Below are 16,725 nucleotides of genomic sequence, written 5' to 3'. Positions count from 1 at the left end.
CTTCTGGAGGATGCCGTAACACCCCCCTGATGACGGCACGAATAGTCTCACATAACTAGTTCAATGTAACTTGTAATGATATTCACAAAATAGAAGGCACACTTTCAAGTGTCCGGCCTGACTGACGATTCAATTTTTATGCACAATATTTCGAGGACTGCCCCAGGCGTCATCCTCAGATGCTGCTGGTGACAACCCGAGATGTGATCACTACTTGCAATACGACTGGATTGGGACATACTGTCGATGAAGTGCCAATGTTTGAATGCAAGCTATGTCCTAGGTGCCCATTATGCACTTCAGATAGCAACCACTTTTCCAGTGTGTGCACTGCCATTATGTGACAGGTATTTCTGATTAGTGTTTCTAACTTTGACAGACAAATGTGAGATCTTAAACTGAGTGTGGGATCACAGGCTGCACTTAAATTGTGCACAAAAATGAAATTGTCGACATCATTGGACACCTGAAACATTGCTTCCTGTTAAAAATGACATATTCGTAAAATAAACAGAGCAACTTCCATAAAAAAAAAAAAAAAATCACAATAAATGGTCTGGTAAAATGTTTGACCTAAAACTATGTACATTCAATTACTTGAAACCTGATTTGCACCAGATAAAATTGTCATGTATTACCAAGCATCCTCATGCCATAATGGTATCACGTTTTTATCATTTGCAGCAACTATTTAACTTCACAATTTTTTTAAGGTAGTTACGACATGGAAATGATGATGCTGAAACACAATTTGTCCAAGGCTACCACATGAAATGAGCTGGCAGGAGAAATAGCTGGATTCCACACTATTCAAGCACTGCTTGACATTACAGTATTGATGAGAAGCGATACAAGAGATAGACGAATAACAAAATTTTAAAGTACCAGTCTCTGGTAGCAGTGAGTGTAGGTAGTCATAATGGTGTCGGAGCTACAGACTGGCACAACAGCAATGTAGTAGCATAAACCGCAGACGCTGTAGTAAAAAATCAGCTAGGATTCAGTTGTGAACGCTGTATCGTCATCATTAAAGCCTTGCATAGAGCAAGGAAGTCTATGTTATTGGTCATTTGGAAGGATATGTTATGATTGGCACTGTACTTTCACACTGGGTTGTATGTCAGCAATTGCCATCACAAAGCTGCATCTCTTGACTGTACTTACCGCATTTATCTTCAGAATCTGGAAAATCAAATCAAATACGATAGCATTTCTCTGATGTTTGTAATTCTAATTGTGGCATCACTATCTGAGGCCAGGTTCCCAAATACACACACTGCAGACATTTTGTCACAGATATAAAAGTGCCCTTCAGATTACCTCACAATACTTACAAAAGAAAGCAAGATTAAGGACTAACATTTTGTCGACATGAGAAGAGAGCTTAGCATCTGGATGAAATAGAATGAGAAAGAAAATCAGCTGCACAATTTCCAAAGAAAACACATTGTTTATTAAAATCAATAGCCATACCTGTCTTTAAAATTTTGAAAGATAGATCCACGTATTTGGTAGCAGCCTTGGATACCTGGGCAGGTGAAACCTGAGTACCTTAAGCATGGCTGCAGCAGCAACTGTGCTATTGATTTTAATAAACAATGTATGATGTCAAATTACATGAAATGTTACATTAATGCCAAACAGTGCAATAAATAGCAATTCATTAAAAAAAACTCTAATGAGACATGTTATATCTAGCAGAACAGTAGAACTGTATAATAAAAAAGATAAGTTGAATGAAGAAGCCTCTTCCGTCCCTCTCTTTTTGAAAAAAATTTTTTAAGGACAGTTTCAACTTCCAACGCATGAAAATGATTTTTGGATGCATGTAAATGATTGGCTTCATAACATGAGATGTGAAATCCTGGCTAGATTTGAGAAAAAATTTGCCAAATTGTTGAAAAATACTAGTAAATCTAATGCTCAAATACCAGCTGCCGGCCAGTGTGGCCGAGCGGTTCTAGGCGCTTCAGTCTGGATCCGCGCGACCGCTACCGTTGCAGGTTCGAATCCTGCCTCGGACATGGATGTGTGTAATGTCCTTAGGTTAGTTAGGTTTAAGTAGTTCTAAGTTCTAGGGGACTGATGACCTCAGATGTTAAGTCTCATAGTGTTCAGAGCCAAATACCAGCTAAAAACCAGCCTGAACATAGGTTTTATGACAGGATGGTCAATAAAACTGAAATTAATTTTACAAAAATAGAAAATCACCTATTGTGTAAAGGTCTCAAATTCAATGTAAAACCTAGGCTTAGTGATCCTACTGTTATAGTAGATTTCATTGTTGATCTAAAGGTGGGTCTTTATAACCATAAAATAGAAAAATTGCAACAGATTAGGATTGCTCATGAACATTGTAATGTGTTAGTAAAAGAAAAAGTTAATGTCACTAGAGTAAATGAACTGCCAGTTGAGAATAAAGTAATATGCAGTATAAACCATAAACTTAAAACAGGATGATGCTCTTATAACTAGGGCTGATGATGTGTTTTTATAATATCCTAATTTCTGAATGTTGCATTTATCTGTATATACTTATTTCTAAGTAATAAGGCTTCTCATTAAGGCCTATTTGTAAGGGTTGAAAGCTAGGTCATGAGCTTCTGACTACTGCCTCCCGCAACTGGTGGCTGTTTTTAACCGATATATTACACTTGCACAGTTGCTACTGCCACCATGCTTAAGATTCTAAAATTTCCTTTTTGATTTCTCCACATTTTTCATGCAGCCATTTTGCTTAGCTTCCCAGCACTTCGCATTTATTTCATTCCTGAGTGACTTGTATTTCTGTATTTCCTTGAGCATTTTTGTACTTCCTTCTTTCATCAGTCAGATGAAGTATTTTATCTATTATCCAAGGCTTCTTCGCAGTTGCCTTCCTTGTACCTTCAGTTTTTTCCCAACTTCTGTGATTGCCCTTTGTAGATATGTCCTTTCTTTTTTAACTGAGCTGCCTACTGAGCTATTCATTATTGCAGTATCTATAGTCTCAGAGAACTTGAACGTGTCTCTTAATTCCTTAGTACTTCCACATTACACTACTTTGCACACTAATTCTTCCTGCCTAGTCTCTAGTCAGCCTACTCTTAATCATTACTAAACTTTGATCTGACTCTATTTCTGCTCCTGGGTATGCCTTACAATCCGATATCTCATTTCAGAATCTCTGCCAGCCCAAGACGTAATCTAACTGAAATCTTCCGATAATTCTGGACCTCTTCCAAGTATGCCTTCTCCTCTTGTGAGTCTTGAACACAGTATTCATTATTACTAACTGATATTTATTTCAGAACTCAATCGGTCTTTCTCCTCTATTGTTCCTATTACCAAGCCCATACTCTCCTGTAACCATTTCTTCTACTCCCTCCCCTACAACCACATTCCAGTCCCCACGACTAATGGATTTGCATTTCCCTTCACACACTGAACTGTCTGTCCAATATCTTCATATACTTTCTCTCCATCATCTGTTTGCGACATTGGCATATATACCTGAACCATCGTTGTTGGTGTTGATCGCTGTTGATTCAGATGAGAACAATCCTATCAGACTTTCCTATTCGCAATGAATACAACCCAACCTTATACCATCTTTTTTGACTGCTGATATTACCCTACACTCATCTGACAAGAAATCCTTGCCTGCTTTCCCTTTCCCTTCACTGATGCCCACTGTATCTAGATAGAGCCATAGCATTTCTCTTTTCAGATTTTTTAGCTTCCCTACCACTTTCAAATGACTGACAGTCCACACTCTGGCTCGTGAAATGTTTCTCTTTTATTGGTTATTCAATCGTTTTTTCTTGGTCACCTCCCCTTGGCAGTCCCCTCCCACAGATCAAAATAGAGGACTAGTCTATAATCTTTTGCCAATGTAGAGATCATCATGACACTTTTTCAATTACAGGCCACATGTCCTGTGCATACACATTAAGTGTCTTTAATACAGTGGTTTCCACTACCTTCTGCATCCTCATGATGTTGATCACTGGTGATTCTTCCACATTTTAGGGGCAGTTTCCAACTCCAAGGGCAAGAGTCTGCCCTGAACCTCTGTCTGTTCCTGTGACCATTTTGACAAGGCCATTAGCAAAATGAGAGTGACTTCTTATGCCAGAAGCCATCAGCCGCAATTGCTGATGATTCTTATTAAAAATTTAACCGGTGATGAGGACAAACCTGGGATCGAGGACACTTTGATTACTAGGCAAAGATGCTACCCCTATAGCAAGGGTGCTAATAGGAGAACTGCAGAAAAACTAAAATTGGAAGGCAGACAGATTCAGAGCTGTGCTTAAGAGTTCAGTGTCTTAAAAATGGCTCCACCTCACTCTATTCACCACATTTGCACTTACTACAAACTTCATAAGTCAAAACTACTACTTTTCTGTCTATTTGCAGTCACTGAATACTAACAAACATCTGACTTCTGCCAGAAAAAAATTATCTTTGGATCCGTTGCACAGTGAAAGAAAAACACACTTAAAGTGGTTTGCGTAAATTTAAATAAAATGGGCATGAAAAGAGGACACAAACTGGAAGCACACAGCTTTAAATTGTCAGCAGAGGGCCAGATATTTAACAAATGTGATATAAGTGCAAAGTGTGGAAATAATACAGACACACACCACCAAGGTAACTGCAAGTAAGAGCCTATGTATGATACTGGCAACACAGTGCAACAGCAACAGCACTGTGTACTGTACAGTCTTTATCATCACCCTTTAGTGCCTTTGGAGAGCAAAACCAAGCCAGTACATGACGGCTGCCATAAGGGGTCACAACGCTAGACACAGTTACAGTGATAAAGATTAGTGAGGGGTAAAAAAAGACTGAAACATAAATTACTAAAGAAAAAAATTATATGAACTGCACAGCCAAGAGTATCACTCATTACAACTTCTTCCCTTTCCATTTGCTTACAGATCGTGAGAAGAATGACTGCTTAAATGCCTCTGTGGCCAGTAGAATTAGGCTAATTTCATCTTCATAGGCACTGCGACAATGATACATATGGGTTTATAGTCTATTCCCAGATTCCTTACTTGATACTGGCTTTTGACAATGGAAAATCATGGGTGGAATACAAATGTTGACAGGAGTAAAGGTGACAATTCATGATACAGTTAAGTCCTCAAGTGACTGAAAATGTTGTTAATCTTTTGGTGGACGATATCCTTCTTCGGAGCTAAGTGAGACCCACACACAGCTACTCTATTCTGGTCAACTACATTGTAGCAACATTGCAGCTTGACTGGGGTGACAGGATGAGTGATGTGGAGTGTGGGAGGGAAGAAAGGAGGTGGAGAAATGGCTGGAGGGGGAGGCAGCAGCGGAGGGAGAGGGGGGGGGGGGGGCGGTGGACAGGATGTGATCATGGAAGTGCTGTACCCAGCCCAGTGTAGGCAGGAGGATGTATAGCAGGTGCTCTAGTGAAGGACTGGACTGGGACTTGATGGAGTGTTTGAGAGGGAGTTAAATGGAGACATGAGTGCCAGTCGGGTTTGTCAACCAGCCACTGAGTTGAATATGTGGTGCAAAGTAATACATGCTGACAGTGGGTGGTCAACTCTGCTCTCAGCCAAAGTTCGGAGGTTTCTGGTCAGTTTCATTCCAGTACGTTGTAAGGTGTACAGTCACTGTGCTATAAAACTGAAGTGGCCTACATTGCAATAAATTTTTACGGCGATACTCTTCGAGACTGATTCAACTACTGGGTTCAAGTGACAAACCTAGGGCTGTGCCAACAGTGAAGTTAAGTAGTCAGCAGAAAACCACATCACCGAGCACGATGTGCTAGACTGTAATGGTCATTCCACGACCCGCATATAGACACTTCTCTGGCAAAACTCCAGCTTCTCTGAACACAGGCCCCCGCCCCACACTGATCTGCACTGGCATATCAACCTCCTCTGTGAACCAGTCTTGCTCCTCAACCACATTGTGTGCCACACATGTCTGTGGTGGGTTTGCTCACTGGTGTCGCATGCCCACCCCATTCCTCTATTGCCTCTCCCTCCCAGTCCTCAATGGTTCAGTGAGTGATTGCCTTTACTCCTTCCATTATTTATATTCATCTTCCCAGTATCGTATTAAAACCTCTCTTGTACATAGACTACTTATTTAATACATCTTCATAACAATGTTGCAAGGATCGAGTCCAGATGATTACATCTTCATTGCTGCTCACAACATAGTACTAATTTCGTCAACATTTAAGTACTCATTCAAAGCACTGCATTCACATTTGGGAAACACTGCATTCACATTTGGAAGGGTAACAATTCATATCCTTGAACCGACATCCAGATTTAGGTTTCCTGGGGGTTTTCTAGAGGGTTCAAGGCAAATGCTGAGACATTTCATCTCTAAAGAACATGGTCAGTTTTGTTTGCCACCCTTCCGCAACCTGGACTCGTGCTCTGCATTTAATGACCTTGTTGCCTGTGTGATGCGAAATCTTATTTTTCCTTCCTTCTTCTCAAACTATTTATAAGTGGCTTTGTTACAAGTACATCGAAAAAACAGCCATCAATCACATGATACATGTCACTTCTCCAGATATTTAAACTTACTGGACTTCATATACAGCTAATTCTCATTCATATCTAGAGATTATTGACATCTTTCTCTGAAGTTAAAATTATTTATCAAACACAGAACACCCAAGAAACTCAAAAAAGCCCTCCAAAAATGTTAATAATGAAATTCAAACACAATACCACTACATTCATTAATATACACATAAATGGAAGGGTGTTGCAGCACTTGTCTGGAACTGAAATGCAATCTCAAAGAATTTGGGGTATTAATTGCATTAAATTAATGTGAACTGACACGACTACCATAAAAGGCTGCTGTGGTAAAAATAAATACAAAGCTTTATGGAGTTAGCAGAAATCCAGATAACATCACAGAAAGTGGGACAGTATTTGGTCGATGCAACCATTTGACATACCCGCTTCTTTCCCGGTGTAGCTTCTCGCTGTACATACTCGTCACTTAACTGAAGCCAGTCTTCCAGGGAGCGCGGCTTTGAGTCGGAGTGGCTCGCCCTCTGCATCCTCCCAAGCCCGTCAAGCCGATCTGTAACCAGACACAGTGATAAACACGAATTCAAGATGTGCGACAAAAAGAACCGCCCTTTTGAAAGATATAACAAAATTAGTCCTAATGTTAACATCACAAATGCTCCACAACTTCCACAAGCAAGGGGTAGACAAAGCAAACATGCAATGAATGAGTGTCATCTCAGATATCTGTCCACATAAGCTGGAAATAAATCACAATGTATCAAAGTATCTCTTCAGATTGAATCTGAGAATTACATAATTTAACTTTGAGGAACAGAACAATGTCACACGATGAGCCGACAGTGGCAAAACACACAAAATAAGACCGTACCTAATGACTATCACAAAATTAGAAAATCCACTACTTCTGTTTGCCAAATTTATTAACAAATCAATAACTGGATTTATTTTTATGGCAATCAGAATAGATCTCACAGTGGTTGGAGGGGTAGTAGTGCCCAGCTCATTCTTTTGTGAATGCTTTATGCTACTTAAAACACGGATGTTGCCACAAAGCACCGTCAGTTCAAGCATCCTCTATCATTGTAAGTTAACTCACAGTTCAGACTTTTTGCCTTGAAACAAAAACTGTATCGACATCACTGATGACCCCCTCCTTCTCTTTGTATTTTAATCTGCAACTCAGTGTTCACACACTTCTTCATTTCAAAAGCGATTTACACTCTGGTGAGATTCTGCCACAACTGGGCTATGTCAGACCACACCCTACCAATTCCTGTGGCTGGAAATTTGATTTGCTTTCCCTTTAACTTTGTTCAGTGAAGTCAGCATCATTACTTCTTGGACATATGCACTGCAGAATTCCCTCACTACTGTTTACGTAGCACCCCATTCCTACGACAAAAAGCTGCAGTTGCCGGAGACGAACAAAATAATACAAATGTCCCCTTAGTATGGTTTAGAGCCACCTCTGAAACCAGAACTGCCTGAAATCTTCCATGAATCGATGAATATAAACTCTGAATACCAATAACTGGGGTTTTTATTTAATTTTGTGCATAGAAACTATTGTAGTACCTCGAGAAATCGTGGAGGTAAGCAACAGACATTCAGGCTGGTTTTAAAATATGGGCTGCAATGGATTGACAATATCAACATCTAGTGAGTTTCAAGTACGGGAAGGTGTGCCATTTCATTCCCACACATACTTAGCCACTCTCAGACATTTCCAGCTGTGCAAATGGGGCACTATCACCAATAAATCCACCAGGTCTTCAAAAACATATCCATTGAGCTTCATGTCTCCTCTCACTGTGACTGTAAGATGAAGCACTGGAACCACAACATGACCTCCAAAGTCATTATATGACTTCCACTATGTTTCACAGTTCAAGGAAGATGGTGGGGATGTTACGTTTACTGTTCTATTGTAAGGAACTTCCAGGACTACATTACATTTTTCCACTGGTCAGTGTTTCCTCAGCACTGCAGGTTCTCTGCATTTGCCAGATAGGGAAGAGGTCTGGTAGTTATAGCTCTATATCAACTATATTTAATGCTGTTCCTATCTCACTTAACTCTTTAGATGCTTATTTAGCTCAGCATTCACTTTTAGGGCAGCAACCCTTAATCACCTCCAATGATCTCTAGTCTCTGCATTACTAAATTCAGTTGCCCTACTATTATTATCTTTAGCAGGTAAATAATTCCCATGAAATAGATCTCAAAGTGTAAAATAGTTTCACTAAATATAGTCAGCAGATTTTTTTGCCATTGTCACAAATGCAAAAGCCTACATTGACAATTAGTCAGAAGTCTGCTGTGTCCCAGACAACTGTAGACCTGCACACACCAAAATGATCCCATGTGTAATGATGGGTCACATCACTTTCAGAGTTGTTATAGTACGTAGAGCAATTAAAAGACAACATCAGTGCTTTAATTATGAGTCTTAAAACAAGTGCTGGGAATGGTTTATTGCTATCAGGGTGTTCATATTATTTTATCCAATGACTATAAATGTGAAGAATACAATTATTGGAACTGATAATCTTTCACTTTATAAATGAAACTGCTACGGATGTTTAATTATGGCAGAGTCATAACAGAAAGATAAAAGCAAAAATGTTCACAAAGATCATAAAACAAGAGGTTGTGAATAAATGACAAACGATAGACCTGCCATACCTAGGACAGTCAGCCAGTCTCATGATAGTGCTAAAATTCACATTCCGCCTTTGTCAGTGGATTGGTTTGCAGAAATCCATATAAAGGCCCGTCCACATACAACGATCTGTCTGTGCACATCACATGTGTGCACACAGATTGTTGCGTGTGGACAGAAGATTTGCACCAACCTGAGGTGTGTGCAAACCTGGATGTTGGAGTTGGAGGTTTGAGCGAAACCTCTCAAATCTGTGGGTTCAAATCACATCTGCGCAGACAAGTTGGAGCGTGTGGACAGGAGATTGCCGCAAATCTGGCACGAAACAGCTGTTTGCTCAGTCTAGTGTTTGTATTTGTGCGCACAGGGCATTAAAATGGCTGATACTCGTAAGTGTTCTCGAGAGTTTGTAAGGGAATTCATTGAAATATACAGAAACCACCCATGTTTGTGGAAGATTAAAAGTAAAGAATATAGTGACCAAGACAAAAAGACAGCAGCATACAATGCTTTAATTGAAAAATTGCGGGCAGTTGACGCCTCGGCAAGCAGAGAAACGGTAATAAAAAAATAATTTCGTTGCGAACTGGCGAAATTATTTGCGGATGGATGTCGAAACTTATAATTATCTCTTAAAGCTTGTAACGCCTCATTTTATGAGAAAAAATACTTATATGAGAAGGGCAATTTCTCCTCATGAACGGCTGGCGGTAACATTAAGACTCCTAGCAACAGGAAGGAGCTACAAGGATTTGGAATTTTCATCTGCAATATTGAAACAAGCATTGAGTGAAATAATACCCAACAGATGTGAAGCTATTTACGCTTTCCTGAAGGATGAGTTCATGAAGGCAAGTCAAGTGAATTAAGTCTGTCAGTGAATTGCTTACCGAAAAGGGTTATCCAAAGTTCAGAATCTGGGTGGTCTGGTGTAGGAGTAGATCAAGTACACCAGCCAACGTTATGGTATTTTGATCTGCTTGGCTTTCTTAGTGACCAAGAAAGGCCAAGACCAAGCAGGAGTACAATTGAAGATGAAATTGGAGTGTCAATGTGTGAGGAAGTGGAACACGAGGTAATGTAAAACAAAACTGGTTCGCCCTGCTACTCTCGCAGTAAATTTACGTGAGAAAACTGCTTTCGCTTTAGCAGCCACTGTCTACATCATTTTGACCGCTTTCTCTGTTTCCTGCGGTTGGTCTGAATGTTTTTTGCAACACAAGTTGCGAACACAGACCACAACAGAAGTTCCTCCATTTCTATATTTCAAAATAACTGAATTAAATTTTGACGTTTACGGGGAGCGTAGTCGCTTGCCACAGATATTTCATTTCTACACCGACAGATGGCGGGCGAGTAGTAGATTGGGGTTTGTGTCATGTGAACACACCACATTTGCAGCGATCTTTTGCATGTACAGACATCTGCGCCAATGTCTGCACAGACAGATCGTTGTGTGTGGACCGGGCTTAACAGTGTACAGTAATAGTAATAAAGAATTCATATTAGGCTATTCTGTAAAATATACATACAGAGAGGAGCTCTCACATACAGCCTGATGTTTGCAGTAACTCATTTAAATCTGCATCTTAACCCTGGAAACTACCATACGCCGCATAGCACAGGTTTCCTGTGGGCTCTGAAGTCTGTCACATGATGCCCAATGGGAAACTGATAACTTGTGACATTAAGTGACTGAAGTGAGGGTTTTTTATTATATTTCTGTTATTTTGTTCTGTGGGAGTACGATTTTTATGCATTTGAAACTATAATGTAACGTGTTGGAACTGTGTGAGGAGAGGTATTAGTCGAGCTAGATGGCCAGACGTGAGAGCACTTGGCAGTTCTCAGCAGAGTACAAAAGCTAGCAAGATGGTAGCTGTACTGCCAACCGATTCTGCTTATTTATCCTTAACCGAGCTGCATGACAGACTCTGGCCACTACATAAATTACAGAATATCTTGCATTAATTTTATGAATGAAAGTGGGTGCAAATTTAATTTCTTGTATACTTAAAAGGTTATTTTATCTGTTGCTGTGACATTCTGTGACCAGTTGACAGTGGCCTAAGAAGTAGAAAGCCAATTTGTGACCCAATAAACAATATTTTGCACAACATGAAGAAAACTTTTCCTGTTTAACATTATTAAAAGGATCCTGTTCATCTTAAAGGTGTTCTGTAATGATGCTGTCAACTTGGATTCAAATTACCTTCTTCATAATGAAAAGGCCTGTCAATTCTTTGGCAATATATTCTAATACACATTGTGAACTGCAAGAAAGTGGCAAAGTAAATGTGGAAATGAAAGTATCTTCAGTTACAAAACCTGGAAAAGTGAACTTCCACTGAAAGATACACACTGCCTTCCATGCTCGATTGCAAGTGACTACCCTGATGTCCAGCCCCACCCTCCAACCCAATGTCATGTTATGGACACAGGCGTGGATCTTAAACTATTCAAACTTTCCCTATGTTGAGTTCTTAGGCAGTGACAATGTGTGTGGCGCTCAAGTACATAACATGAACTGGCCACATGCTAAGAAAAACTTAAGAGTTATTCTTTGAATAGGATACACTGACCTTTTCACTCTGACCTGTAATGATGTGTCTGAAGTGATTAAAATCATCCAGTTGATCGACACTCGAATTTGAACCTTGCCTTTTCCTGGTAGTGTTCCTAATACTCAGTACCTGGGCACAGTTCAATACTCACCTCACAGTGTTTTGCTCTGGGTCTCAGTCTAATACACAGTTTTTAAATGACAGGAAGTATCACCACTGACACAGATATGGCAATTATTTTCTTAATGCCACCCAATGACAAAACAGTAAGCTTTATGGAAAAGCCCAAGCTAAGCAGATTACAACAGATGCACATGAATCCAAAAGTTGCACAGATAAAACCAACTGAAGCAGCAGACGGGTTGTGTATCCATAAAATGTCTTTCTAAATCAAAGAATGGAAAGCACTGGATGGATTGATATTGTCTGACATCCAAATTTTGTTCTTTGTAGAACAACAAAAATTAAGGATGTGGAGTGTCAAATGAACTTCAGAATTTTCACTTCCAAACAAAAATATGAGGAATGACAACACAGAATTCATAAGAACAAACGTGGACTAAACTTTTCCCAGGCTTATTGCTGACCAGCTTCTAAGCAATAACACATTCACTTATCAGTTGCATTTATCTCCCCACATTTAAGAGGTTTAGTCAACAGTGAGCTCTCTCTGATGTAAGCACTTCACCAGCAGAATTAAGTTCTCCACACAGAGCTCAACACATTACACTGCACACTCCTGAAATGCAAATCACTGCACATGAACAAAAATGGAACATCTGTGACAGAGAACACAACTCTTGTCAATTATTTGCAAAAAGCCTGCACATCACTGACACAATCAGGCCAGTAGCTCGTCAGACTGCAGCCCTGGAAACAGACACATTCACAGTTTGAGGTGAGTGAGATATGTCTTTAGGAAATATACTTACTCAGTTTATCACCAGAAGGCTCCATGCGCTCCCACTTGCTCGTGTACGTAGTGCTGTTCTCCAACTCCTGAAGCAACAACTCTTTAGGCTCAACAACAGTAAGATGATCACTATTAAGGCAGACCTGACACAAGTCACAGATGAATTTTCTTTCAAAAGAAAAGTAAGTGAAACTGTTTCTACAACTAAGAACTTACCAACCATTAGAGGCACTATTTCTGAAAGGCAGAAAAAATTTCTGCAAAATCTTGTGTTTAGTAAAAGCATTCTCATTTTTGTATCAAAGTTATCTTTTTACAGTACATTTATAAGCTCTAAATAATACCCTTTCTTTAGCCATTGACTTGAGTAATTACATCTGCACTGGTTGCAGGCTGCATATAATGCAGTAAGGCAAACAATAGTAGTACTACTATCAATCGAAAAACACAGAAAAATTTTGTGTATTTCCAACTACGCTTGACCAAGCAGCAGTCAAGAACAACATTATTCTGAAATGGTAGTTACAAAACCAACATTAAAAAAGTTATGGGGTGTCACAGTGACATTAATTAACTCTTCCTGCAAACAAATTGCATGGTGTGTTCAAATAAAATGTTTCCTGAAATAACAGGAATGCACTTGTAATATTTATTCTTAATGCACGCAATGAAGTCTTTTACTGAATGTATTTGTGGATTATATGAACGAGCCATTATGTGCAACAAAAGTGCAATCATAAGGGCAATACTAATATTGGGCAGAAAAAACTGTTACAGTGTAGTAAATAACTATTTCTTGTCCAACTCCCAGTGTGACTGTAAGTAAGGGTACATAAGTTCAAGATAATAGGTAACACATTCCCACGCGTTTGTAAAAGTTGTGATGTATGTGTATCTTAAACTTTGGTTCAAATGAGATGCATAATTATTCAAGTGAAATTGAGTTTTTAGTAATAATGCCGTGTATCAGAACACACAAGTGTTGTGCATGCAAATATTGACTGATTAGGTAACTACAACTGAACTTTTGCTAAGAATGTCATAATAAATATTGTAATATGCAAGCCAAACATAATAAAATTGTATTCAACAATATTTTTTCTATATTTCAGTGTTGCTCTACCTGAAGTGAATACACTGACTGCTACACTAAAATTAGCAAATCTCTATACAGAGCACGCATCAAATATGTTTTTTCCCCAATTCAGCAAAACTGCTTTGTTGCATAATGAAATGTCAGCAACGAAGAAGCAAGAAGGCAATGTTGTACTAAATATATGTGCTATTTCGCATCAAGACAAAATAAGTAGTACATTTATAATATAGTTGTCAATCTGTAGACAACCACTACAAAATGTAACATTTATTTAAAAGTCAACTGAGATGCACACAATTAGCTACAGATTACGTCTATCCAAAAATAATGATAGTCTAGAAACAGTATTAGTAGTTTGATTACTGAATCAACCTTTACTCATTTCATAAACAGAATTTTCCCTTTACTTTGAAACAATAATCACAATCAGTGATGACTATGTCAAAAAGAAGATAACAATACACAACAAAATATATATAAGAGAAAATTAAAGTTTGTTAAATATGAGGATAAAAATTCAATGCAATTTCATCACATCAAGATATCAATGTGTGTGTTTCATTATTAGTAACACAAACAGACCATTTAATTTACGCAATATTTGCAATTGTCATTTTACAAATGCTGCACTGTAGACTGTATTGTCACTCATAAAATCTCAACACATCCATGAGATAATAATCTGACTCGATATTACAGTTGCTACAGTACTACAGGTGTATGTAGCAACTAGTTTCCTGGCCTCAAATACGCGAGGAGATCTATTATTTCATGTAGAATCCATATAAGTTACTCCACAATCCGTGCACATATAGTGTTTGATGAGCGGATACATTAATGCCCTACTGTAATTTGTTCAGATGTACCAAATATAACCTGAATGCCAGCAGTGATCCATACACAGACTGCTTAGCTTAAAAATAAACTGAAAATAAATGACTGAGGGCTGCTAATTTACGAAGCAAAATGAGATTCGACAGAACAGAAAGTAAGCTTATTTGAAGAAAAGTGCAAAATCCACCACTTGACCTACGAATTCTCTGTCTGTCTGTCTGTGCTGCAAAATTCTTTTCCCAATGTCATAAATTGGGAAGTAATCCTCATTTAGGTGTCACAAAACAAGTACAGAACCTGCAGATCTTCCAGCCGCAACTGTAAATAAATTGATGTAATGTTGCACTATTTGTGCACCCCAAGTTTGGAGGCACATCACCCAGATGGAGGATCATACAGGTAATCAATGCTAATGAAGAAGATTGCTGTGGCACATCACAAATACATATGGCAGATTATATATAGAGTGACCTCACCAAACACAAAACAGTATCAACTTCACGTGCAGTCGACCGGTTCCTGCAAGCGGCCCATACTTTATCTCTGTGCAAATGAACACAATGTACATGGAGAGAAAAAGACAATAAATTGGTTTCCATAACATCGACAATCTGTTCCCGTGCAGTTTGCTTGCCCGCCACTGAAAAAAAGATCAGTGCTACACGAGAGCAATTCTATTCCTCACTTTGTCCTCAACTGTGCAAAATACTTTTGTCACCCTCTACTTGGAGTTTCAAGTGAGGCAATAAATGTTGCTCTTCCTGCTTTCAGCTACAGGGCTATATGTCACAAACCTGATCTGTCAGAATAATCAACTAAAGTGTCAGTCCTCTAGAAAAATGAGTCACATTATGTGGTCTGGCACCACCCTTAAAACTGTACAGTCACTCCAAGATATTGAATTGGAGAGCAACTGTCAGCTCGAATCAATAAACTAAATTACTCAATTGTGTCATCCGTAGTCACATTCAGCATAACTGCAAATTTTACAGTTCTGGAATAGTTATAGGAATAGTTATAGCGGCACAGTAAGATTTATAACAGTTTCTTGAATCAAATACCTGTAATGAGCTTTCTTTGAAAAGTTGGCTATGTTACAAACTGAAATCAAACAAAAAGGAAAGCAACATAATAGTTTTACATTGCGATTATTACTGATGTAGCAATGAAAAAGAAACAAATTCCACAGCAAGGTGTGTATTCAATGTTGGTTGTTAGACTTCTGTTTTGACACTACAATGCCAGTGAGTGAACAGAAGCACAATTGTAGGATAATTTTGTTGCAGCTCAATGAAACTGTAGAATGCTACTACGTAATCTAAATAGGAAGCAAATAACACAAGTATAGCAATAATTAATGAAAGAGCTCCTCAGAAATTAACAAGTGGGAGTAAGAAGTATGATGCTAGAAATCAGAAAGATGGCAATGAATAGGTAAAATAACAAATGAACATAAGAATTAGTGAAGGCAAACACACTACACATTATACAATATGAATACTGAGTTCAAAAGTGTGTACAATCCCCCCCCCCCCCCCCCCCCCCTCTCTCCAGAGCCAGAGGAGTTATTCATTGTAGTATGCTAAAACCCATAACAAGGACACAGAATTGCCAATCAGTGCTTACCCAGCTGGAGCAAAATGCCAAGTACAGTAGACACGCATTTGAAGTTCCTCACCCTCATAACCATTGCATGACCTGTTCCTGCTCTCCAACAGCCCACAATCTATCCTTCTTTTCTCCCTGAGGAAGGGACACATGGTTCTGGGTTTTATAAAACTGGAATATGTGTATCACTAGTATTCAGAATTTTGCGTCATGAGGATAAGTACTGGCCAGCTGTGTCCTTCTGTATCCTCGTAATTCTACAGTCTTCTCGAAAGCATTCTCCTTTCGATACCTCTTACACATTAATTATTCTAGATCCCCTCCACTTGTGGGCTGGTGGCTGTGACTGATTTTCACTTCCACTATGTCTACTAATGCTCATATTTCTGTTTTCTAATTTTGGATCTTAGTTCTTAAGAAATAAACCTCTGGCTGCAGGAGTGTGGTGTGACACGTTTATAGCTTTTTCAAATTTTTAAAAAGTGTATGTACATGAGACAAAATTAAAATAA

The 16,725-nt window shown here is 38.9% G+C and overlaps 1 protein-coding gene across 10 annotated transcripts in view; it reads right to left on the bottom strand.

Moving 5' to 3' along the window:
• LOC124717235 (YLP motif-containing protein 1) overlaps positions 1-16,725 on the bottom strand; it is a 404,334-nt gene that overhangs the window by 109,451 nt on the left and 278,158 nt on the right. For 7 of the 10 annotated variants that reach the window (XR_007005724.1, XR_007005722.1, XR_007005723.1 and 4 more), the window contains exons 22-23: positions 12,695-12,761; positions 6,959-7,086 (exon numbers count right to left, since the gene is read on the bottom strand). The exons of 1 other annotated variant lie outside the window; for it this stretch is intronic. Coding sequence is in view for 5 of the 9 variants with exons in the window: in XM_047244037.1 (XP_047099993.1) it covers positions 6,959-7,086; positions 12,695-12,761 (195 nt within the window). In the remaining 4 variants the exon portion in view is untranslated. The remainder of the gene's footprint in view (positions 1-6,958; positions 7,087-12,694; positions 12,762-16,725) is intronic. 2 more of the 10 variants (XM_047244039.1, XM_047244038.1) reach the window with 1 other exon arrangement.

Source organism: Schistocerca piceifrons, chromosome 9 (assembly GCF_021461385.2).
Source record: "Schistocerca piceifrons isolate TAMUIC-IGC-003096 chromosome 9, iqSchPice1.1, whole genome shotgun sequence".
NCBI classification, from domain to species: domain Eukaryota; kingdom Metazoa; phylum Arthropoda; class Insecta; order Orthoptera; family Acrididae; genus Schistocerca; species Schistocerca piceifrons.
Note: the sequence above shows the minus strand (reverse complement) of the source record. Positions and strands in the feature narration are given on the sequence as shown.